Source organism: Falco rusticolus, chromosome Z (assembly GCF_015220075.1).
Source record: "Falco rusticolus isolate bFalRus1 chromosome Z, bFalRus1.pri, whole genome shotgun sequence".
Taxonomy (NCBI): domain Eukaryota; kingdom Metazoa; phylum Chordata; class Aves; order Falconiformes; family Falconidae; genus Falco; species Falco rusticolus.
In genome coordinates, this window is record NC_051210.1 from 7,019,365 (window position 1) to 7,040,913 (window position 21,549).

The window sequence follows — 21,549 nt, forward strand, 5'->3', positions numbered from 1 at the left end:
TTTTTCAAGCAACATAGAGCAAAAGACACACGTTCAATAAAGCACTTGATGATAGCACCTGAGCTTCTCCTAAATACTTAAATTCAGTAGCAATGTACCTGCCTTTATCTTACTGCTTAAAAAGATTTGCCTTCATCTCTAAAAATGAAGCAGCATGAGAAATAAGGCTGTGCTAGATATCAATGACCTGTGTATACCCGCTAACTTGTGGTTTTATAGCAAGTTTCAGCCGTGGTACTTTCCTCAAAGCTGTAGCTCTTGAAACCATTAAATACAGTGTTTCCAATTTCCTTGGTTATAGCCTGGAAGGATTTAAAATCTCAGAAGGCATAAGAAAATATGTATATGAATGAATCCCACAACTTTTAACATAATTTTTGTGAATTCTTTTTAAAAAAAATTGAGAGTGACATCTTACATTTTTTTAATAGTTTGGCATTCACCACGTCTCAAAAAATCGAATGGCTAATTCTGATCACTTCAACCCACCCAGGGATGTGACACAGTAAAGTGTGGTGCAGAAATCCCTGCATCATAGGTGAGCTGGCTGTGGATGTTCAAGAATAGCTACATTACGACAGTGTTGCTCTCAGATTAATTAGCCTCACTACTCATTGTACAGAGCCACATGGCTAAACTGCTTCTGAGACTCATGATGGAATCCTTGGAAAGCAACCTGATGACTGTCGTCTTCAGTGATTACAGTGGGGATTTCTCCCTCAGCAGGAACCAAGGGTTTAAAACCCTTTTAATCAATTTTACTATAAAATACCTTCCCAATACATTAAATATCATTCCCTTGCCCCTATTTATAAGGCTTAATTTCATATAGGAGAGATCTACAATATCATTTTACAAGGGACACAAGAAAGTGATGTCAGGGATTTCATCCAATAAAGCTATATGAGGAAGAAAATCAGAAAAGTGTAATATTAAACTTAAAATCAAACTACAACCTGCATACGAACAATAAAACCTTTTCATAAATGGAACTAACATTTTGTTAAAATCTGAAAAGAAATAGCCTAATAAAGCAACAGAAACTCAGCTGCTGATAGTCACTGTGTGTAGGGATATTTGAAGGTATAAATTTTCAAAGCAGTGCACAGGGAGTTACATACATAAATTCCATTAACAATAATGTGTTCCTCAGCTCTCAGCAATATTAACTTTTAAGTGATGCTATAACTATTATAACAATCTTGCATTTATGACAGCGTTCATCTGCACACTATCTCCTAAACAGTGCTTGTATATAAACTATATTATTCTTTCACTTGTATTTAGTAATGATATATTCAATTTTTATGGACATCTGCTCACAGTTTTCTCAAACTGCATGTTGGTGTATGTTTTTTAATGTAACTGCTAGGTTTAAATAATTAGTATCACTGGATATAATCACTAATTTCCTCATACTGTAAGAGGCAACTAAGTATTTCTGCATAGCAGATGTAATACACAATATTACACAGAACTAAATTATTACAAACAGTGCCAGCAGTTTTCTATACACAGTACTTAAGATAATTATAAAAAATCATCTTCATTACTGCATGCTAGCATTTTTTTAAGAGTTTAATTTGGATAGGTTACAAGATACATTCAAATCACACAGATACAATTACTGCAAACCCAAGAAGCTATAAAACGTTCCCAACCAAATCCCTTTAACCCTGTTAATGTCTGTTTCTTGTTAATCTAAGGCAAACACTGTTTGTAGCATGCATTTGTTATGGAATATGAAAAAAAAGAAAGGAAATCCCTTAACAGTTGTTATTGATTCCAGCATTTACTGACTGAAAGTTAAGTGCTGTTTACAAAACAGAACAGATGCAGATGCTGACAAAAAGGTAAACAATTGTTGCATGGCTTACTGCCAGATTCTAAGCCAATATATTAAACTCCAAGTGAAGCACATTTCCCCTATAGATTGCACTTATTGCCACTTCATTTCCTATGTGCTCTGTCTCTCTATTGCTGTGCCCGGCTCTAAGCTATTTTCAGTTCTTTGGTGACCCCTGAGGCCTAGTGCTACCTCACATAGCCATTAGTGAAGGGAATTGCATGTGTCTGACATGGCCTGAAACCAATTATTTTATATTTTCTTCAGAATGATGCCCAACTCTGTTGGGAATGAGCAATCATGAAATAATTTACCTCCTGATTTAATTTTTTCCTCCACAAATTAGTTGTAGCCTGAGCTAGCTATACACAGCTGCCTGTGACATATCTCTGTCTTATCAAGATTCTACTTGAAATGATGAAAAAGCGAAGGGGGGGAGGAGAGTTGAATAGAATAGGTTGAGGAATCCTGCTTTAAAAAGGCGTTGACAAGTTTATCAGATATACTGATCACATGTGCTCTCTGCTGATTGAAACTGACAGACCCATAAAGAACTATCAGTGCAGCAGAGGAAACCACATGGACGCAAACTGTTATCCCAGTGTTTAAGGTTTTTTAAACACCTGTCTTGCTCTGCAGCTCACTGTTAGTTCCAGTGAAACCCAGGAGTGCCAGGAGAATCTGATAAAGCAGCTTATGCAGACAGACTACATGTTGGCTTATTTTTGTCCCTTTTTTTAAAAAAATTGGTCACAGATCTAAAGATAGCAAATTTTTTTTTAATTACACATCACCATTAACTTGTGGCTTTGGGAAGTGCTTATATACTATACATCCATACTGTGCACGTGTCAAAAAACCACAGTGAAGTAAGGGATCTCAACTTATGTATAAACATGGTAAGCATGTATAAATTTGCATATATTTAATCAAGAGAATGTGTCTGTCATAGAAAGAGATATGTCACTGCCAGCTATTAAACCACCCCAGTGAAGGATACGCTAACCTTCTGAAAGAGATTCGCTATATGCGAGATTTTAATCAAATCTGCTCCCTAATGTCTTCCCACTTCAATGAGATCAGTTTTCATCCCATTGTGAAGGTTGATTCCATATCAGGTTGCTAAATGTTTGCCTCCAAATGCCTAAGTTGTTTGTTAACACTGAGTGCATAGGCCTGTCAAAATTAAATCTTTACTTGAAATCATGTTCACCGACCAACTGATGAAAGGCTAGACCAGTGCTGGAAACACAGGCTGGAGAGCAGGAACATCTGATCATGTTCTGACACCAAACTCAATGTAGTAGTCTTGAGCAAATCATCTCACCAATCTAACGGCTTGACAGCACACAGCTACCTGACAACTCTGTTGAAGAAATTCCAGACACCCCTTCATGTGCTTTGAGGACCAAGTGCCCTCTAATAATGTTTAATAAAACTACTTTATACATAGATACCTATCTTAGCTTGCTCTTAAACCAGACTCAACTTGCTCCTTAATTTTCAAAAACACAAATCTGCTAAGAAATTACAGGATATTCTGATTATACACTGTGACTTCTGGTAGACAATGACATTTTAAAGAATTCAAATGTAAACAAATTAATCAGTCTCTGAATTAAAACTAATTAATGATGGGTCCATTTAAGGAATTTAGCAGCTGGTATCCAATCATTTTCTGATAATTATCATAATAATGAAAAAACATACATTCTTTAAATTCCCCTTTAATTAAAATGGTCATAAAAGTTGTAGATATACTGTATTTGCAGTTGTTTATAGCATTTGGGGGGAGGAGGGGTTAGGTGTTATTCTAGAAATGACCATTTGTTCTGAAGTAGTGACTATAAGCAGAGTCCTCCTCAGAAAACTGCAAGAATTACCCTATGACAAAATGCTATGCTTTGTAATATTTCTCAGTAGAACAGAAAGCATATTCTGGGCCTCGCCAATGGCAGAAACTGGTTCCACATAAATTTTTTTAATTTTCTTGCCTAAACTGTGGGCTGAGGGAGTCACTGCATTCCCTGAAGTCTTCACACACATGGCACAGAAAACACCAAAGCCCAGTGTTTGAAGGAAGTGTAAAAACTGAGGCAGCCTGTAGCAAACTGGAGATTGCACCTATTCTGAAACACAGGAGTCCTTGAAGAACTCCAAGTTGATTACCTTCTTCAGTCTTTGCTGAAAGAGAAATGAAGTACTGCCAGGTCTGTCAAACTTTCTCATGAATTCTAACTTCAATAGGACTTGCATCTTTCCCTGTAGACCATTTAAAACACTTGCATGATAAAAGAGAATTGTAATTTCTATTTGAAAACAGTAATCAATGTGTTCATTTTAATCTGATTTCAATTCCTTTAATGTCTGCAAACATAAAAATGTCTGCAAACATAAAAATGTCTGCTAGCTTTGTTTCTATCCTCTGCACTTACACACTTACAGTGGAATGGTTGGTGTCTCCACAGATCAGTTCATTACATCAGACCCATTCCATTAAAATTAGATTGTTAGGAACTTTCAACCAATCAGGAATTTCTATCAAGTGTTCATCATTCCTTTGTGTAGTCTATGCATGATATTATGTATTTCCTTAAATAATAGATTAAAGTGCCTCTGTCACTTTTGCTTCTCCTACTCCTTGGAATTCCCAAGATAGAGGCAGATAGTGACAGCTTTTGTTCTAATAAGAGAAAACACTCAAAAAATTACATATAAAGCTGGAGTCAATACTTATATTTCTGCTTCCTACCTCTTTATATTTCAAAACCCCAGCTACGCAAAGTCACCACAAAGTTCTCATGATTACTTTTATGAGGAATATAAAAATCAAAACTAAGTCTAGGTGTACAGAAAAAAGGCAGACACTGCCCTTTAAAAACTTCTAGAGAAATTAGTTTGGAAATCCATAACCTTTTAACAAATATTTTGGAGAAAGGCTAGAATACAAATGAAGGATTAATCATACGTCAGCATGGATATACATATATCTATAGGTTCCTACTCACTGAGCTGAGACAACACTCTTAAAACACCTCTTTATAGCTGAGCTGATAGTAGTGTATGTAACAGAATATCTAATTTGTGCATTACAGAAATTTATGGACTTTACTAGCACATGAACAGCAAATCAGTATACCACCCATTATACTTAAATACAAGGATTTGGATCTCAGCCAGAGGATGATCAGTGCGTGATGCTACTGAGGAAAAGGAAGCTCTTCTTGAAAGCATGAGAGCAGTAACAGATCCAATTCCAGAGAGCCTGCAATGTTTAGTGGTACTAAAAACCTCCAGAGCGCTAACTGCTAAATTTCAAACTAGAAAGTTAGACTGTGTTATAACCACCCTTAATCCCTCTAGATCAGACAGCAATATCTCCATTGTCCTGCTATATTCCGTGAATGTAGTGAACAGCACTATAAAATGACTGACAGCTTTGTTTTTCAAAAACTCTGTGGGTACAGCAGCCCCTTGATTGAAGACAGAGGGTTTTAAAAAATTTCTAAGCCTAAGGCACAATAGAAAGGGGATTCATGTTCTAACATAGCATGTAACATCCATCTTGTGGATGTGACACACCCTCAATTTAAACACATATAATTTTTCACAAAAATGACCTATTGTGACTAAAATAATTTTGCCTTTTAAAAATTAGATTTCCTTTCTGGATACACATTTTGTGACAGAAGAGGTTCCCTGTCCTGACAAAAATCACAGCCAGGACCATCTAATTAACTTGTGACTATATGACAGTAGACGCATATACTGAAAAGACTCCTACAAGAACTTTCCAATCAATACTGCGGGAGCCTCTCTAAAAGAGATTTTTGAAGTCTTGTCTTAACTGCCATAGTTCTACATACTTTTCTCCACACAGGCCTTTACTCTGAAGTAAAAGAGAGCCTAGCTTACTAATTCTTTCTCAGATTTTCACATTTTTTATTACTAAACAGAATACTACAGTATATAAAACTCAAATTGACCTCTGACCACTCACAAGCCATCAGACTGGAAAGTAAATCACTTCCACCTTTTAAACTTGGGAGAAGAATGCATTAATTAGAGGGCACAGTGAATTAAATGCTCTCTTCATGCTGAGGAAAAAGACGCAGGTGTGTTGAGAGAGCAAAAAGTAAGAAAGTAAGTTGGTGTTTGCTAATTGTGGACATTTTGAAAGCAAATAAAATACCAATAATGGAAACTTTTCAACCTCTACAGAATTCAGAAAACAGATTTGAGTTCCTATTGGAAAAGATGAAGCGGAAGAACTTCAGGGCACAACAGTCTAAAAAAAATGTAACCCAAGAAAGCAGCAAGAATTTGATGTTTCAAAATATACAAACAATTTGAAATGCAAGCTTAGTGATTACTTATCTTATTAAATAAACAACATGGTAATAAAATTTCAGAATGGGCACCTTTTCAGTATGACAAAAAGTCAAGAACAAGATTTTACTGCCCGTCTTCATGTTATGGTCTTAGTAAGTAATTTCAAGCAACTGCTCTAAAAAGAAGGAATGTATTCAGGCATGCTAACAGCTTTGAAATTCTGTCAGTTCAACTGACATTTCAGTAACTTAGATACTGTTATCTTACCCCCTGCTATAAGCTTAAAAAGTAACAAGCTTAATGCTTTTGTAATCTTTATAAAAATGGCATTCTCCCACTAGAAAAACATTTGTGGTCCTAGGGTATTACGCTCATATGGCCTTTAAAAAAGTACCTCTTTTTTATTAAAACTCCAGCTCTGTATGTTCAAACAGATGGTTTTATTTTCTCCTCAGTACTACTCATATTTCCATTTAATATAATTGTGCAGTAGAAATCAAATACAATACTTGCAAGGATAAGAAATAAGTAATACGTGACAAAGAGGCTATGAAACACATTATTTCCTATATTAAAGGCAAAGACATTTATTTTGTTTCCCCTGAGTAATAGGATCTTGTTTTGGCTGTCAACATTTTATAGGCTTCTCAAGGAACAAAGACAACTGCAGAAATCTGCATCATATCTGTATGTCCACAGGTTTTCAATTTTAACTTTCTATTATAAATTCCCACCAACACTATTTGCTCCATTATTTTAAATAGGTGAGAATTAAACCTATTGAATAACTCAATACCAATTGGCTCATAATACAAAATCAGGCATCTTTGGTATTTATAAAGTAAAAAAAACCTAATGATTTTTACTCAATCCATAGGTAGTATCCATGCCATTTTTGCTGATGTCCTCATGTTCTCTGTGAAGGTTATTATATGCGTAAAAGAGAAGTGCTATGGTTTCACTTGATCTGCTACTTCCCCATCTTTCATGGATGGAAACTAGAATTTTACACTCCAGCTGTGTAAGACATGGGGAAGACTGTGCCATGCATCACCACGTAGGGTGCAGCTCAAGGATTCAGTGGTTGCAAAACCTGTTTGCATACAGCTACCATTCTTTCCAGCAACTGCTCCATACCTTGCTTTATACAGGCCCCTAAAGCCCTGTTCCTATGAAAGCTGTACTACCAGGCACTCTGCAGTGATACAGAGAGGAGAAATGGAAGAGAGAAGGAGATGCCAAGCAGGCAGAAATATAACAGAAACACATCAGCTACAGCCATCAAGTAGAAACAGAAACAGCACCTCCCATCGATCAGAAGGGATGCGTGGTTGTTGTAGGCTGGCCTGGTGGAGTAAAAAAAGAGAAAGACATGCAAGGAAGCAAGTAGGGTGAAGTTCCAGTTTCTGTTATCATTCCTCTATTTTTGTATTTATAATGTCTGAAAGTCACTAAAACAGGTATGTAGGTCTTGAAATATTTTAAAGCTTAAATTAATAAAAATACACCCTTGAAATAAATCCCCATAATTAAGTTTTAAAATTTTATATTTCTAAAACATTTGGCCCTTAACAACACATTATAGATATAACTGAAAACTTGCTTGTATTAATGCCAGGATCTGAGCAATATAATGAACTTGAACTGCTGAGGCAAGATGTGATACTGGATATTATAATCTGTAATCCATGTGGTCCACTTTACATCAGAATGTCCTACCGGCACTTCAGAAAGACACAATAGGATTTTGTAGGCCAGAACAGTAGTAAACCAACTGACAGAGAAACTTCCCCTCTTCCTCCTAATACTTCTAAAAGCATAAGGGACAACAGATAAGAAAACATGATGGAAAAGCGATCGTAACTACAACATAAATATTGTAAATTATCTGCTATAGTTCTTTACCTGGACAGAAATCTCAAAAAAGGTGTAAGGATATAAATATTAATTAAATGAAAACATGTCTGGAATAAACTTTAATTTCCAGATATAAATTAAATTATACTAAAGAAGTTGAGTCCTAATTATGCCCAGACACGAAAACCTGTTTTTTCATCATTTTAAAATTTGAGTCACTAGACCAGGAGGTATCAATACTATTTTAGCTGTATTTTTGATAGATAAGATGAAGATCATAGACGATTTCTTGTAGGCAATAATTGCAGCTCAAGAGATCACAAACTGACTGAATTAAAATTAAATGGGAGGATAAGAGCAACCCTGAAACCTAAGGTTCTTTATTTCAAGGGGCAGAAATTATAAACTAGGGGAAACAGCCATGCGCACATGAATGCAGAAGAGAAAACAAATTTAAGTCAAAAGTGCAAAACCCAAAACTCATGTTTCAAGTGAGCTGGACAGCACACTGCTGGAAATACATAAGGATAAGTGACTTCAAAATAAGATTTTCCTTACCAAGTACTTTCATTTAAGGTCCCAAACTTACTTTCATTCAAACAAATTACTGCAAGGCCTGTTTCTCTTCTTGCTTTCAACTCTACTGCACAAATGCAGCTCCTCTAAACAATATTAAGTCCTTCTGTTCAAGTTTAGATATATGCCACATTGAAATTAGGTGTGCCATGAACACAATATATTCTTGGGAACGCATGAATATTTAAAGATAATGATTTAAAATATCATAATGAAAATCACAGTTTGCATTTGAATATATCTTTAGAATAGAATGGAAGTTGGTCATATTCTGGAGAAACAAAAGACAAAGGAAGCCTGCTGAACACATAATTAAGAGGATGGTATACTGGGGTAAAAGTACAAAATATGAGTATTAAAATAGATCAGTGAAGGTGACTTAATTAGTAGATAAAAATATACTTAGTCAAATATGCATCACTTCAGTTTAACTGCACTTTGCAGTAATACTTTCTTAAAAACAATAAACTATTGATTTTGAAGAACTACATATTGCCTAAAATTTAAAAAAAAAATTTCACTGAAGATTGTAAAAGTTATTAATTATATAATAAAAGTATATTTCATTGGCAAATGCCATTAGATTTGAGAGTCTATTTAAGGGTCTCTGGCAAGTTTGTGATTAAATGAAAATATTAAGCCAATGAATTTGAATGTCACAAAAAATAAAATTCAGAGCTCTAATCTCATTTTAGTTTTAACCACAGGAAATTAAAAAATAGGCTAATTAGTCTACACTTGTATTCACACTCTCTCTCTCTCTCTCTGTATATATATATATATATCTATAATTATATAAATAAAACCAAAGAAAACCTTCCACTAATATATAAAATGTGTATAATTTCATGGGGTTTAAGGTTTTTATTGGCCAATGTGTTACCACTTTTAGACGAAGAAACAGCTACTCTTATAAGAGATGAAGGATTAAGACAGGTTAGTAATGCCTGATTAAACTAGATTAACATTTTTGTAAATAAAGGAACACAAAAAAGGTTCAAAAGGTAAAAGTACAATCCACATTTAATAGACTTACCGCAAATAATTTCTGAGAAATATGACACTGGAAATTGAAGCAAAAAATCATAAGATATAAGCTGAAAAACAGCTGTCTGCATGATTCTTTCCATGCTAAATATGTTAACAAATATATATATAAAGTACGTTTTAAAATGCTTTAACATTTAAATAAACTTTTGCAAGACACATATGATTAATATGATACAAAGGTTGAAACATCTTACAACATTCCATCAAAAAAGTATTTGGGGGGCAGGGGGAACATTCTCCAAATATTGTTTTAGCAGGTTGGAAACATAGGTGATGTGCTGAGAGTACACAGAAAAATTATGATCCACTGTAGATAAAAACCTACTACAATAACGTAGCCCAAACACTAATGGCTGAATCCTGCACTGTTAATGGTAAGGAGTCACAGATTTAACGGGACACAGGATCATGTTACAACATAAACCCACCTCCCTCCACTAGAGCTGGCAACCAAAGATGCCAAGTTCCAAAGAATTTGCCTCTTTTCACATACCATTTTGTCAGCTTCCCTCTCAAACCATGCTCATCCTCAATCCTGATAAGCAGATACAATTTCATTACAGTACTTGACAAATAACTGTTCTAATGCAGTGTGAAAACAAAAACGTTAATTCCTTACTTCACAAATAGATTGTTGTCTATGAAATATTTTAAAGACTTATAACTCTGTTAAAGCTTGTTATAGACAACCTATATTTTCCTGACAGAAGTAGGTCATCTATATAATGTTTTCTGAGGTTCTAGCATTATTTCATTATTTTCTTTCATTTTTTCCTCTCCTATATAGTAGGATCAATTAGAGCAGCTCTTACGAAAAAAGACACAAAACCCAACAAACCAAAAACCGTATTTCCCCGAGGGTAGACAAAGTAAACAGGAAAACTTTTTTCACCTCTGGGATAAGAGTCCCAATTGAATGCCCTAGATTAAATTACTTTGCTGTTCTGAAATGTGCTGGTTCCCAGAGGGCAGAGGGAACGTGCATCAAAAAATAAGAAGCACATAGGTGTTAACTGCCTTACAGCCAAGAAAAAAAGTTTCTTTCCCTTTCTCTCCTTCCCTCCATACTCCAGTATGCTTCTTTGTTTTTTTTAATACTCAGCAAACCAGGTATTACTGTCAAGGCAACCTACTAAAGCCATCTTTTAACCTAACCTATGTATAAATACAGATTTCCACTCTCAATTACGGGAGGGCAGCAAAGGTATCAGAATTTAATAGGAATTCCATGCAGGAAAAGTCACTTGACACTAAGAATTTGGCTACCATTATAAATCTCCCCAAACGGTTATTCTGTAGGGTTTTTTCCCCAGAATAGTTATTTCAGTGTGAACTGCCTTGTGAACACTTTAATTCCAATGGAAAAGTGCCTTTTTCTGACTTTGTGTGGTATAAAACCAGTATATGCAAATGTTTAGAAGAGAATAATCTCTTCGAAGAAAAATTTTTCACGTATAAGCTCACATACAATAAACTATTCAGTTATGATTGTTTTGGTGTAAATTTTGCTTGTACTGATGAATAAAACCAAAGAACAGGCTATGACATGTAAACAAAATGAAAAAAATAATCCTACGTAACTTCACAGCTCTGACATCCTGTTTTGCTCTAGCCTGCTGACTTCACTATTGTTGCTTTATCCTTTGCCTGCCTGCAGTCTGTACCCACAGATTGTCTAGAACAGTCTGATATGCCGAAAACTGGTAAGAGAGACTGAAGGTGAATCAATGCTTGCCTCCCATACCAACCTTTTGACGTAAAATAATATGAAGTATTATATAGTGATGAAGATATGAAGAGGACTGCCTATATGAAGGAAGTAATTTTAAGTATTACATAATATTAACAAACATGGCTTCTAAACACATTTCCTGGGTGCTAAGGGGACAGCTGCTGCACGCGCAAATCTGATCTTTAATACATTTTGAATCAAAAATCTTCCACGGGATTTATGAAATACAGACATTTTTAGTTTTCTAAAACTAATTGCAGCAACTGTTTTAAAAGTTGCAAGCAAGTCCCAAGATTTATGTTGTATACCTTAATCTTCCTCTGTTCTTCTGAATAGACAACAGAACTGTGCACTGAAAATCTGTCTGGATAGATGCGCTGGCACAAAAACATGTAAAGACATATCCTGTGGCAAAGAAAATTTAGGCAGAGGAATTGCTGTCTTAATGGATTGAAGGACTGTTTTCCTTCTTGTAAAGAAAGCAGTTAATGCGTGGGTTTTTTAGACAAGCCACCCTTACAGTCACTTTAATTTCTAGGTCTTAGATGGCAAATGGAAGTAACATTTTCCCACCTTTGTGAGCTGTTTGGAGACTGAAAGAAAAATTAAGTTACAAACTTCCAGTTCGCTACCAGTCATTTTTTTGTCAATGAATCCTTTCACTGATTCCCATCTCACCATGTAATTCAAAGATACATTTCTTGTCATTTACTTCACAACTCAACATCACTCTGTCATGACTTCTCCTTGTTTCCTACCAACATTCCACCCCACTAATATATCAGCTTTACATTGAACTTCTCATCCTTTCAAATTATTTGTCTGCATGCCTCTTCCCTTACCTTACCTTTCATGTGTTCTACATATTCCTCCGTATTTCAGCTCCTGTTGAAAAATTCTTTCTGCATTTCTTCCAGTGGAATTTCTAGTTGACTTATATTAACATGTATATTGATTTTAAAACTCACCAGAGTATAATTTTCTTCTGCACAGACCTGGCAAATCACCTCACTACCTCATCCTTTGTGTATGTTGTACAGCCCAAAGATCTACTTTCTGTTTCTGTATTTTTCACGTGATTCTAAACTTTTAGTATTTTCTGTCTGCAAACTACTTCACCTTTATGGAAGGCTATGTTTTAAACAAACAGCTCTTGCATAGAGGAGCTGTGTTCAAAACTCTGCTTTGAAAAAGCAATTACATACAAGCATGCAGTTATGTTATGAAAGTTTCCATTTTGTACAATTTTTTTCTAAAGCTCTGCTTCTTTCCTTTGGAAATCAGCATGTCAGACTCACCAAATGTAAAAAGAAAGTACAGAAAATACCCCACTTCCTTGGAACAAGAAGAAACGGCTAGGTAGCATTAACTCTAACTCACCAACCATACTTTCACAGTCCTAGAAAACGTTTCTTTTTTTTTTTTTTTTTTAATTAGAATCTGAATAGTGATCTTTTGGTTCAGCTCTGATGTATGAATCTGTGTCTATTTCATGGCCACATTATTGTACAGACCTTCCTATACTCTCCGTTAAACTTCTGACAATTCAAAAACAGTGGAGGTAGAAGACTGAAGAGTTTGTGGTATTTTTAAAATCTGGATTAAACAGTTCTTATTCTATTATGTATTTCAGCAGTTGGAACAAGTTAGACTAAAAAAAACCCAACTATGACACGACACTGTTATCCACTGAATTAAAATGGGGTTTCTACATACATAAGCGTAAGATACTCTCCCTTAGTTTAAACCTTTCTAATCACAATTCTGAGACAGTCTATAATTTAACTGCAGTAATATGGCTAAAACATAAAGCTGTAATTAATAATCTCAGGCCTCTCTCTTCACAGGAAATAATCAAGCATATTGGAAAAAAAGCAGTATAACTCAAATAATATCTAACTACAATAACATAAAATAAGGCTACTAACCCACAGCATGAACTGTTCCTCTATGCTTCTTTGAAATCTTGTTTGCCTTAACTATATGTAGAGCATTTTCTTTGAACTGCAGCTCACAAAGTCTTTCAAGGAGAACTGTCATTTCTTCGGTGATGGTATCCAGATAAGTTTCATTAATAAACTTCAATGATGAAGAAAGATCAATAGTTCCACTTAGTATATGCAAATCCTCTTTTATCATTGTGCACAACGTGGGTATAGAACTTTGGTAACCATGAACAACCTTATCAAAATTTGTTTCACCACAACTAGACAAAATACAGTTCTGTAGAAGATCACTAACCAGTTTATTCTGCATATTTTGATACTTTACTAAGACTTCCGATTCAGGATAAAGAAACAAAAGTTGCTGTATGCACTGAGTTTTAAACTCCATTTGTTGTTGTAAAGCATTAGGATTTGTTTCTTCTTGACTTTGCAGCCTATTTACTAGAAATCGTCGAAGATGCAATCTCACATCATCCCAGAGAGATTTCACATCCATAGCTGAATCATCCTCAATAGCATGAAGGGAAGATGTTAAATCAAAAGACGTCCCACTTGGAGTACAGGGAAATGAGACACCACACTGACTAGAGAGATCCAGCAGGAAGTGAAGTATCATTTCTTCTTGATTTTGCTCATTCTTCAGCAAGCTTTGCTAACAAAGGTAAATCAGACAGTATTTTAGAAAGGTTTTGTTAATTCTGGTTCATAAAATGAACAGCTTCATGCTATGGTACCAACTTTTTCCAATGCTAGTTATCTTACCAGCAAGTAAGAGACTTAGACAAATTGCTACATAAACAGAAATAGCAAAGCCTGTTTTCCCAAGGATTTATGCTCCAATCCATCCCCTTGTCTACCTGCTCCAGTAATTCACATTCCTCTTCCCATCTTTCTCACATCCTCAACCTCTTTCCTCAGTTCTAATCCACAATTCAAAGGAAAGGTTTAGAAAGCTCATTAGGTAAGCCTTTGCAGCCTGATTGTTGTGGTCCACACACCTCTTAAAGAAAATGGTATGAAAAATTACTGAAGAATTACACAGATAATGGCAGGTTCTGCTCATAGAACCAAGACAGGAATTTATAAAATGAAACATTGTTGCTTTCAATGTTGTGGCTCAGCAGGCAACCAACAAAAAGACCATTCCAAGGATGAAATAACCTCCCCAGGACCCCCTTAAAGAACTAAAATGGAAAACTTGGTAAGAATTGAACAGGCTTAGATCACACAGGGCAGAAGAATAAGCAGCTGCGTGCCCTGTCAAACCAAGATGCAGACTGATACATGTATAGCGACCTCTAAATACATCTCAGCTATGTGAGCTGAAGCAGAAGGCAGCAGGCAGTTAACAAAGCAGGTGAAACCACACAGATGCATGCGCTCTTCCTACTTCATCTGAGCCTAAAGAGCTCTCTCTTGGTCCAGGGCCAAGATCTCTGACCTTAGAGCTGCTTCAAGTTCAAGAGGCCACACAGCAGATAGCAGGTCCTTTTGTCACAGCTCAATGCTCTCTACTTGGCCCGAATGACACAAATCTAAACAGCACTCTGCACTTTCCTTAATATGTATGAGATGAATCATTTGCATGAACAAGGCATGTCCAATATATGAGTAGAAGACAAGTCCCATGGTCACTGGACACCAAAATCTCCTTCTCTCAGACAAAAAAAATCTTGTCTGTTATAAACCCATTTCCCAAATCCTCAACATTTTCCCTTCTGCAGGCTGGCTTTGGCCACAGTCCTAGGCTCATCAGCTTTTTATTTATAAAGACCTGCTCTTGATCTTCCAGCTACAAACAGCTGGCTACAGATTCCCTCCCCCTCCCCAGTCACAGGAAAACTGAGTGAAGCTGGTGGTACTCTTCTTTTTCTGGGTTTCAGGAACCAAGCAGGCAAGCTTTATGTGAATCAGGATTTAGAAGCCCACTCAATTGGTCCCCCGCCTCCTGTCACTTCTCTCCAACAGAGGAAAGCGTTGTGGCAAATGACAAAAGGGTAGTTCTTTTCACTTACGTGCTTTATCTGGGTCTCCTAGCTACACCCCATCCTACAAAGCAAGGCTGGTAAAGACACTGTTGGCAACTTTTTGCCTTCAGAAGTACCAATTTATTAAACCTACAGTATCAGAGGAAACAATTTTATTTCTTGTCCCATTTTGAAAGAGAGAAATAAATTAAATTTGAGTATGGTATTGCATAAATATAATAATTTCCAAATATAAAGTTCAATTTTTCAACTGTAACAAGCTTTAATCAATAAATAATTTATAAAACTATAAAAAAGATCAAATTTAAAACAAAAACTTCAGTGGGTTGTTTCCCCCCCTTCCATTCTTTTAAGTCACAAAAATATTCAGCATCAGAACTCCTTTTTTCTGGGTGACTCAAAACTTTTGCATTCTTATGAGAGAAAACAAGAGTTTAATCTTCCTGTTGCCCTCTACTCTGGAGTGCTTCCTGATGAAGGTTAAAAAATTAAATACTTGCACCACAGTAGCTAATTCTAAACAAAAGACAGAGAGCATCACTGCCTGGCATAAAGGAAAGTCTTAAAAATAACAGACTTTCTATTTTTCTTCCAGTTTACATCTTTATTTCAGAATGTTTCCTATGAATCTTTTTACTTACAAGCAGGAAATACATGTGGAAGACAAAATAATAAGGGGAATTATCAGCCAAATATCATCCTATAAAAGCATGTGCATGTGATAGAAATACCTGTAACTACTTCAAATTTTAAATCATACGTATCAATATGCATATACATAAGGCAGATTTTCTTTTATTATCTGCTGAGTATTCTATAACGTTTTGTGGCCACAAAAAGAATGTGTTTCAGTGTGTGAACTGAAACCCTATTCACCAACTGTTGTGTTGCAGAGCTGAGTCTCCATAGGTAGACTCCTGAAATTTAAAGGTTACTTTTTTTTATGAATCACGCTCAAATACTAAATTCTGAAATTAACAGAGCAAGAGAAGCTGTCAAAACAGTGAATGTAACTGATGCCTTTAGATGATGAACCCAAACTGCCTTCCAAGCAATTTCCTCTGCTATTTTTTAAGGTTAAGCAGAAACATTTTTATTCATGAAAGCCGGTAAGAATCCCAAGTATTGTTTCAAGCCCTTTGCAACTTAAACTAAAGCATTAAAAATAGGGAGCTTGCAGATGCCATCTTAGACTTAGTGTTACTCAGAAAAAGAGCCCCTGAAGTGAACTCTGAGGCTCTGAAAACAGTGTCATCAAGTCTCTTTGAACACTGCCTATATTGACATAGGCTTTTCTATTTAAAAATTAACCTGTAAAAACACTTCAAAAGATGATGCCAAAACTATTCAAGAGAAAAAGATCCAAATTAGTATCCAAAGGTTTTAGAGAAGCATGGAAAGTTCTCTTATAAGCATAGAAATTTAGTGACAATAATATACAGGAAAACATCTGCAGTCTATCAACTGGACTACTACCTACTAGAGCCTACTACATATTAAATAAATTAATAAATGCAGCAAGATTAAGATTTTGTGGGGAAAAAAGATTTTGTCATTAGTTTAGCAGGGACAGAATTTAATGAAGATGTGTTCATGTATATATTCAGCTTTTAGATATTCATAATTACAAAACAGTACACATAATGACGACATTTCACATAACGGACATTTCAGGCTTCATGAAGAACCTCTCAGTATTCCCATGAGAGTTCAGAAGTGCAGAAGAACAGCACGCTAACAACAAACCTAAATACAGCACTGCAGCCAAAGCACATACAGAACTTTGCACTATTTTTTAGATTGTTGCAGCAGCTTAAAAGATAAAAAAAATCCCTAACAATATAAACACCCATAATAAGGGACAACAATGAACAGGGATATTGTTCTGAGGTAGATGAAGTGGAATTACTGTTACTGAAGATGTATTATATGATATTTAACTAAAAACTTGCAGGTGAGAAATTAAGCCAACTGAGTAGTTAGATCAATGGACAGAGATACACATTTAAGAAAGGTCACATCATAATCTCATTAATGGTGAATATTATTGAAAATATTTTACTGCAGACCTGTTTATGGTGCTAAAGATTATCTACTGTGAGTGTAACTTTTTCCAGATGGATTTTCTATGCTAATATATATACACTTTTCATTTGTAGTCTCATCTACACAGCAGGCTGGATTATCTAAGAAGCCACGAGCCTGGAAACAGTGACGTCCAAGTTCCTGAGCTCCACAGACGTTTTCCTGATAAACTGTGCAGAACTGAGACTTTAAGGCTTCTCACACTTTGCTATCTGTTTAGCAGCCTGCCAGAGCCATTCTCAAGGCTTAACCTGACTCTACAGCCCACAGCCAGACTGTCATGCAGTCAGTAACCTCCTGGGAAGCCAAAGAGCTAGAAAGCACATTTTTGCAAGATACAGCCAAAGTATTCCAGAGATGGGGACATTTTGGTGTTTCCCAAACAAATGCCGCCACCTGGTGTTCAGGTATATGGTCTGAATAGATCCTGAAGGAAGAAAGCAGGGAATGGACACAAGTCATCATTGCCATGCTCTCTTCTGAGCAGGTATAAGTAAGGCTCTAACTGGACTAAAAGCAGTAACAAAAAACCTCCTAAGACAGCATTTTGTGGGATTCTCATTTGGTCTAGATCAAGTAGCATGCAGCAGTCTCTGACACCCTTGAGTGTGATGATTAATAGCAACATTCATACTGATCACCTGTATTAGAAGGGGACAAAAAAATCACTTCTTCACCACATGAACATGAAAGACCTGGTGTTTCTAGAGGTGACTTCCTCATTTGACACAGCTTAATCCAGCGGATTCAAGGGTGACAAAGATCAACAACCAGTTTTAAGAGTTAAAAAACAGAAGAGTTTTGATGAACCTTTATCTCTAGGCAGGAGATAGTCCCAAAGGAGAAAATACTCCATTTCTCCAGAGCAGTTTTCCTCTATTGATCCAGTCAATCTTAGCCTAAAGCTGTTCATGGCGTATGATTAAACCATGACATGGAAGTGACAAAGAACAACCCACTGGACACTGTTTATTTGTTTTGACACTCATATATGTGTACAACATATAAACACACACATACATAATTTATACACAAACTTGCAGGTTGTCATTTATTGAGGTATCATCCTTCACACAGTTCAATTTTCCAGACTTCCATTTCCACAGAAACATTCTAGGGATAACCTTTAATATCAATTTGGGATAAAAATGCCTTCTAAAATGATGGAATTTCTCATTGAAGTGAAATTTGATTTTTGGCTATGTCTAACTGTACAACTTGCTAGGACAATGGATGTAGCTCCCACATTTCTAGTTAGAAAAAGTAGATAGGAAGTTAATGACTAAATAATGCATAAAGGACAATAATCTGTATTAGATGAGTTAAACTCACACTGAAACAACGAAGAACAAGCAGTAACAGTAACAGCCTGGGTATAGACAGTAACTGCAGATGTTTCTTACCAACGTATTTCTAAAACAGCACTAGCAGTGCTGAGCATGCGGTAGTATCAGTGAAAAGACATGGTCCCAAGTTTGTCTATTTAAGGCATGATCAAAAGGAACGTAACTCCCCGCTGTGGACATCAAAACAGTACTAAGCCTTATAATAAAGTTTCTGAACTATCCTCACCACACTGAAGACTGAAATGAGAAAACTAATTAACCTCAAAACACAACCCAAGCCCCCCCCAGCATATAACCAACTTCCTCAAACATTAAAATCTTTAGTAAACAATTTTTACCAGGGTCCTAAGGAACTCCATCAGCTCTCCGTGGTGTGTAGAAGAAGGCCTGAGAGAACTAAAATTGCAGTTGTTTAGCCACTGAAGGCAGTCAGTTGTGCTCTGTAGTATTTCACCGGTACATATTTCATTTACTTCTGATTGCAGGTCTTTAAGACACTGTTCTATGCTAAAAAACAAACAAACAAACCAACAACAAAAAAAAAATCATAGGGTGGTTTTTTTATGACTTGGAAATAGAAAGCATTCATATATTTCATATTTCAAAAAGAAAAATTACTTCAAATTAATGTAACACTAGTCCTTCTTCACAGATTAAATTACTCTCACAAAATAAGGCCTGAATTTGCAGGATTAACATTTAAATACAGTGGAGCTAGGGCTAAAATAAATTTCCTTTAGGCCAGACTGACATCCTCAGTAAAAGTAAGTACTGCCCTGCTTCTCAAACAACCTTGTACTTTTTTAATAAAGTAGTTAGTGAATAACATCATCCAGCCTAAGGTCTGGCCCTTGGTGCTTAATTAGCTAAAGCAGAGAATATAAACTGAATCAACTACCATATTCAAAGGTGAATGTGTCATTTTGCTCCTTTAGCAATCAGCAGTTGTTTTATAATACATAACGTGTATTAATGACTCCATAAAGACCCACTGACATCACAGAAAATGCTGAAAAGAATTTTAAGAGTCAGTTATGCTGAGAGAGCGGATCTTTTCTTTTTGTTTTTGTTATTAGAATATGTGAAAGAAAACAGGAGTTTGCTTCCAGTGAGCTGATCCACTCCTTAACGTTCATCTAGAAGCATAATCCTGTTCACGAAATCAAATGTGACTGGTATGGTTATTACAGGGATTTCAGTTGCAAATAGCACAAGAACAACTGGATATCCTAAATTATTTTATTTCTATTTGTGTGCACAATTATGTGAAAAAAAAAAAAAAAGAAAAATCCACAATCTAATTCTCTATCTTTTCCTACAAAAACACCTTTTCAGTATTTCAGAACTATATTTTTTTTAAAAAAAGCAATGCTTAATATTTTATATAGTTTCAGTTAGAAAAATAGTATTGACTGGATGTAGGCAGATCTAGGTTTAATACAAACAGAACCAACGATAAGACTAATGCCAGTTTTGGTTTATTGAAGTGCAAAGTGATTCTTGCTACTATCTGAATTATATTTTGGAGTATATTAGTTATTCCATTTATATTCTTAGAGCTGATAAGGGATGCAAGGTTTAACACAAATTAAAACTTAGTTCTTTCTATCTCTGCAGAGTTACAGGATTAGATGACACTCAGCTCTTTACAGGTACTTCCAGTGTCACATACTTTTGATCTTTGATATTACTTTCTGTTTTCATGACATCAACCAAACAACAAACTTGCCTATTAAACTGCCACTTGTCTCTATTTTATAGAGAGCAAGTATGGCTGTTTTTCTTTAACTGCTCTCTAACATTTTCAAACTTGACTAGCTCTGTCAAAAGAAGTCAAAAGAAGATGAGAAAAGAGGTCAGGAAGAGAAGAAAAGGAGAACGAGAGGAGAGGGAAAAAAAGAAACTGGAAAACAAATTAAATCCTTACATATATTACAAGCCATGACAAAACCAGCATATTAAAGACCTCCAGTTTTCAAATCAAAAAGGAAAGAAAAAAGTTGGGGTTTTTTTTTCTGCGTAACTTCTCTGTGTAAAATGATTCATTTTCCATGAAATGTCATCTTTTTCGAGGAAAATATTTTTCTTAAAATACAATCTACTTTGAACATTTTTTTTTAAAAAAAAGCTTAAACACTACCCCATATCAATTTGTAACAACAAATCAGAGATGAAAGGCCACTTTGCATATCACCCATTGACTACACTTCATCATTTAATTCTGCCTGCAGTACTGTTCTCAGGATGTGGAAGTTTTTATTTGATTTTCTACTGGGTTTTCTCCTTTACTGAGTGATTTGCATTTTATTCTTTTGCAGATGTTATGCAATGTACCCTGAATTCCTATTAGCTGCCTCATTCTAATCAACAGCAATAAAGTAAATCAGTGTCATCCATACCTTTGGGAACTGAGTCTGTTAGTTTGAATTGACTCTTTTAAAAAAGTGGAAAAAAATAAGCTAACGGTCACACTAAATTAAGTTCAGAGATAAACAGTAGTCTGCATTTTATTTTAGTTACTCAACAAGCACAAAAGGGAAGCCTATTTTTTCTGAGAATGCTGTCAAGACTTATGATCTGTGATAGGTTCACTTTGTACCTTTTGTTTCTTTAAAATACAGTATTAAATAATAACAAGCTAAATATGAAAACCACATCAACTACAATTATAGAATGCAAGGACAATCATAAGAATGCAAGTGCAGAAGTGTAGCATTTTGAATGTCAGAAAAACAACTCCATAAATGGTTTCCAAAACTATGACTATAAACTTCTAAAAAAAATTTCATCA

The 21,549-nt window shown here is 35.5% G+C and overlaps 1 protein-coding gene across 4 annotated transcripts in view; it reads right to left on the reverse strand.

Moving 5' to 3' along the window:
* The window catches only part of KIAA0825 (KIAA0825 ortholog), a 252,837-nt gene that overhangs the window by 188,267 nt on the left and 43,021 nt on the right, over nt 1-21,549 (reverse strand). For 3 of the 4 annotated variants that reach the window (XM_037374639.1, XM_037374640.1, XM_037374641.1), the window contains 2 exons: nt 19,097-19,265; nt 13,322-13,991 (listed from right to left, as the gene is read on the reverse strand). In XM_037374639.1, the coding sequence (XP_037230536.1) occupies nt 13,322-13,991; nt 19,097-19,265 (839 nt within the window). Of the gene's footprint in view, nt 1-9,616; nt 13,992-19,096; nt 19,266-21,549 lie in introns of those variants that run through there. The other variant, XM_037374642.1, reaches the window with a different exon arrangement.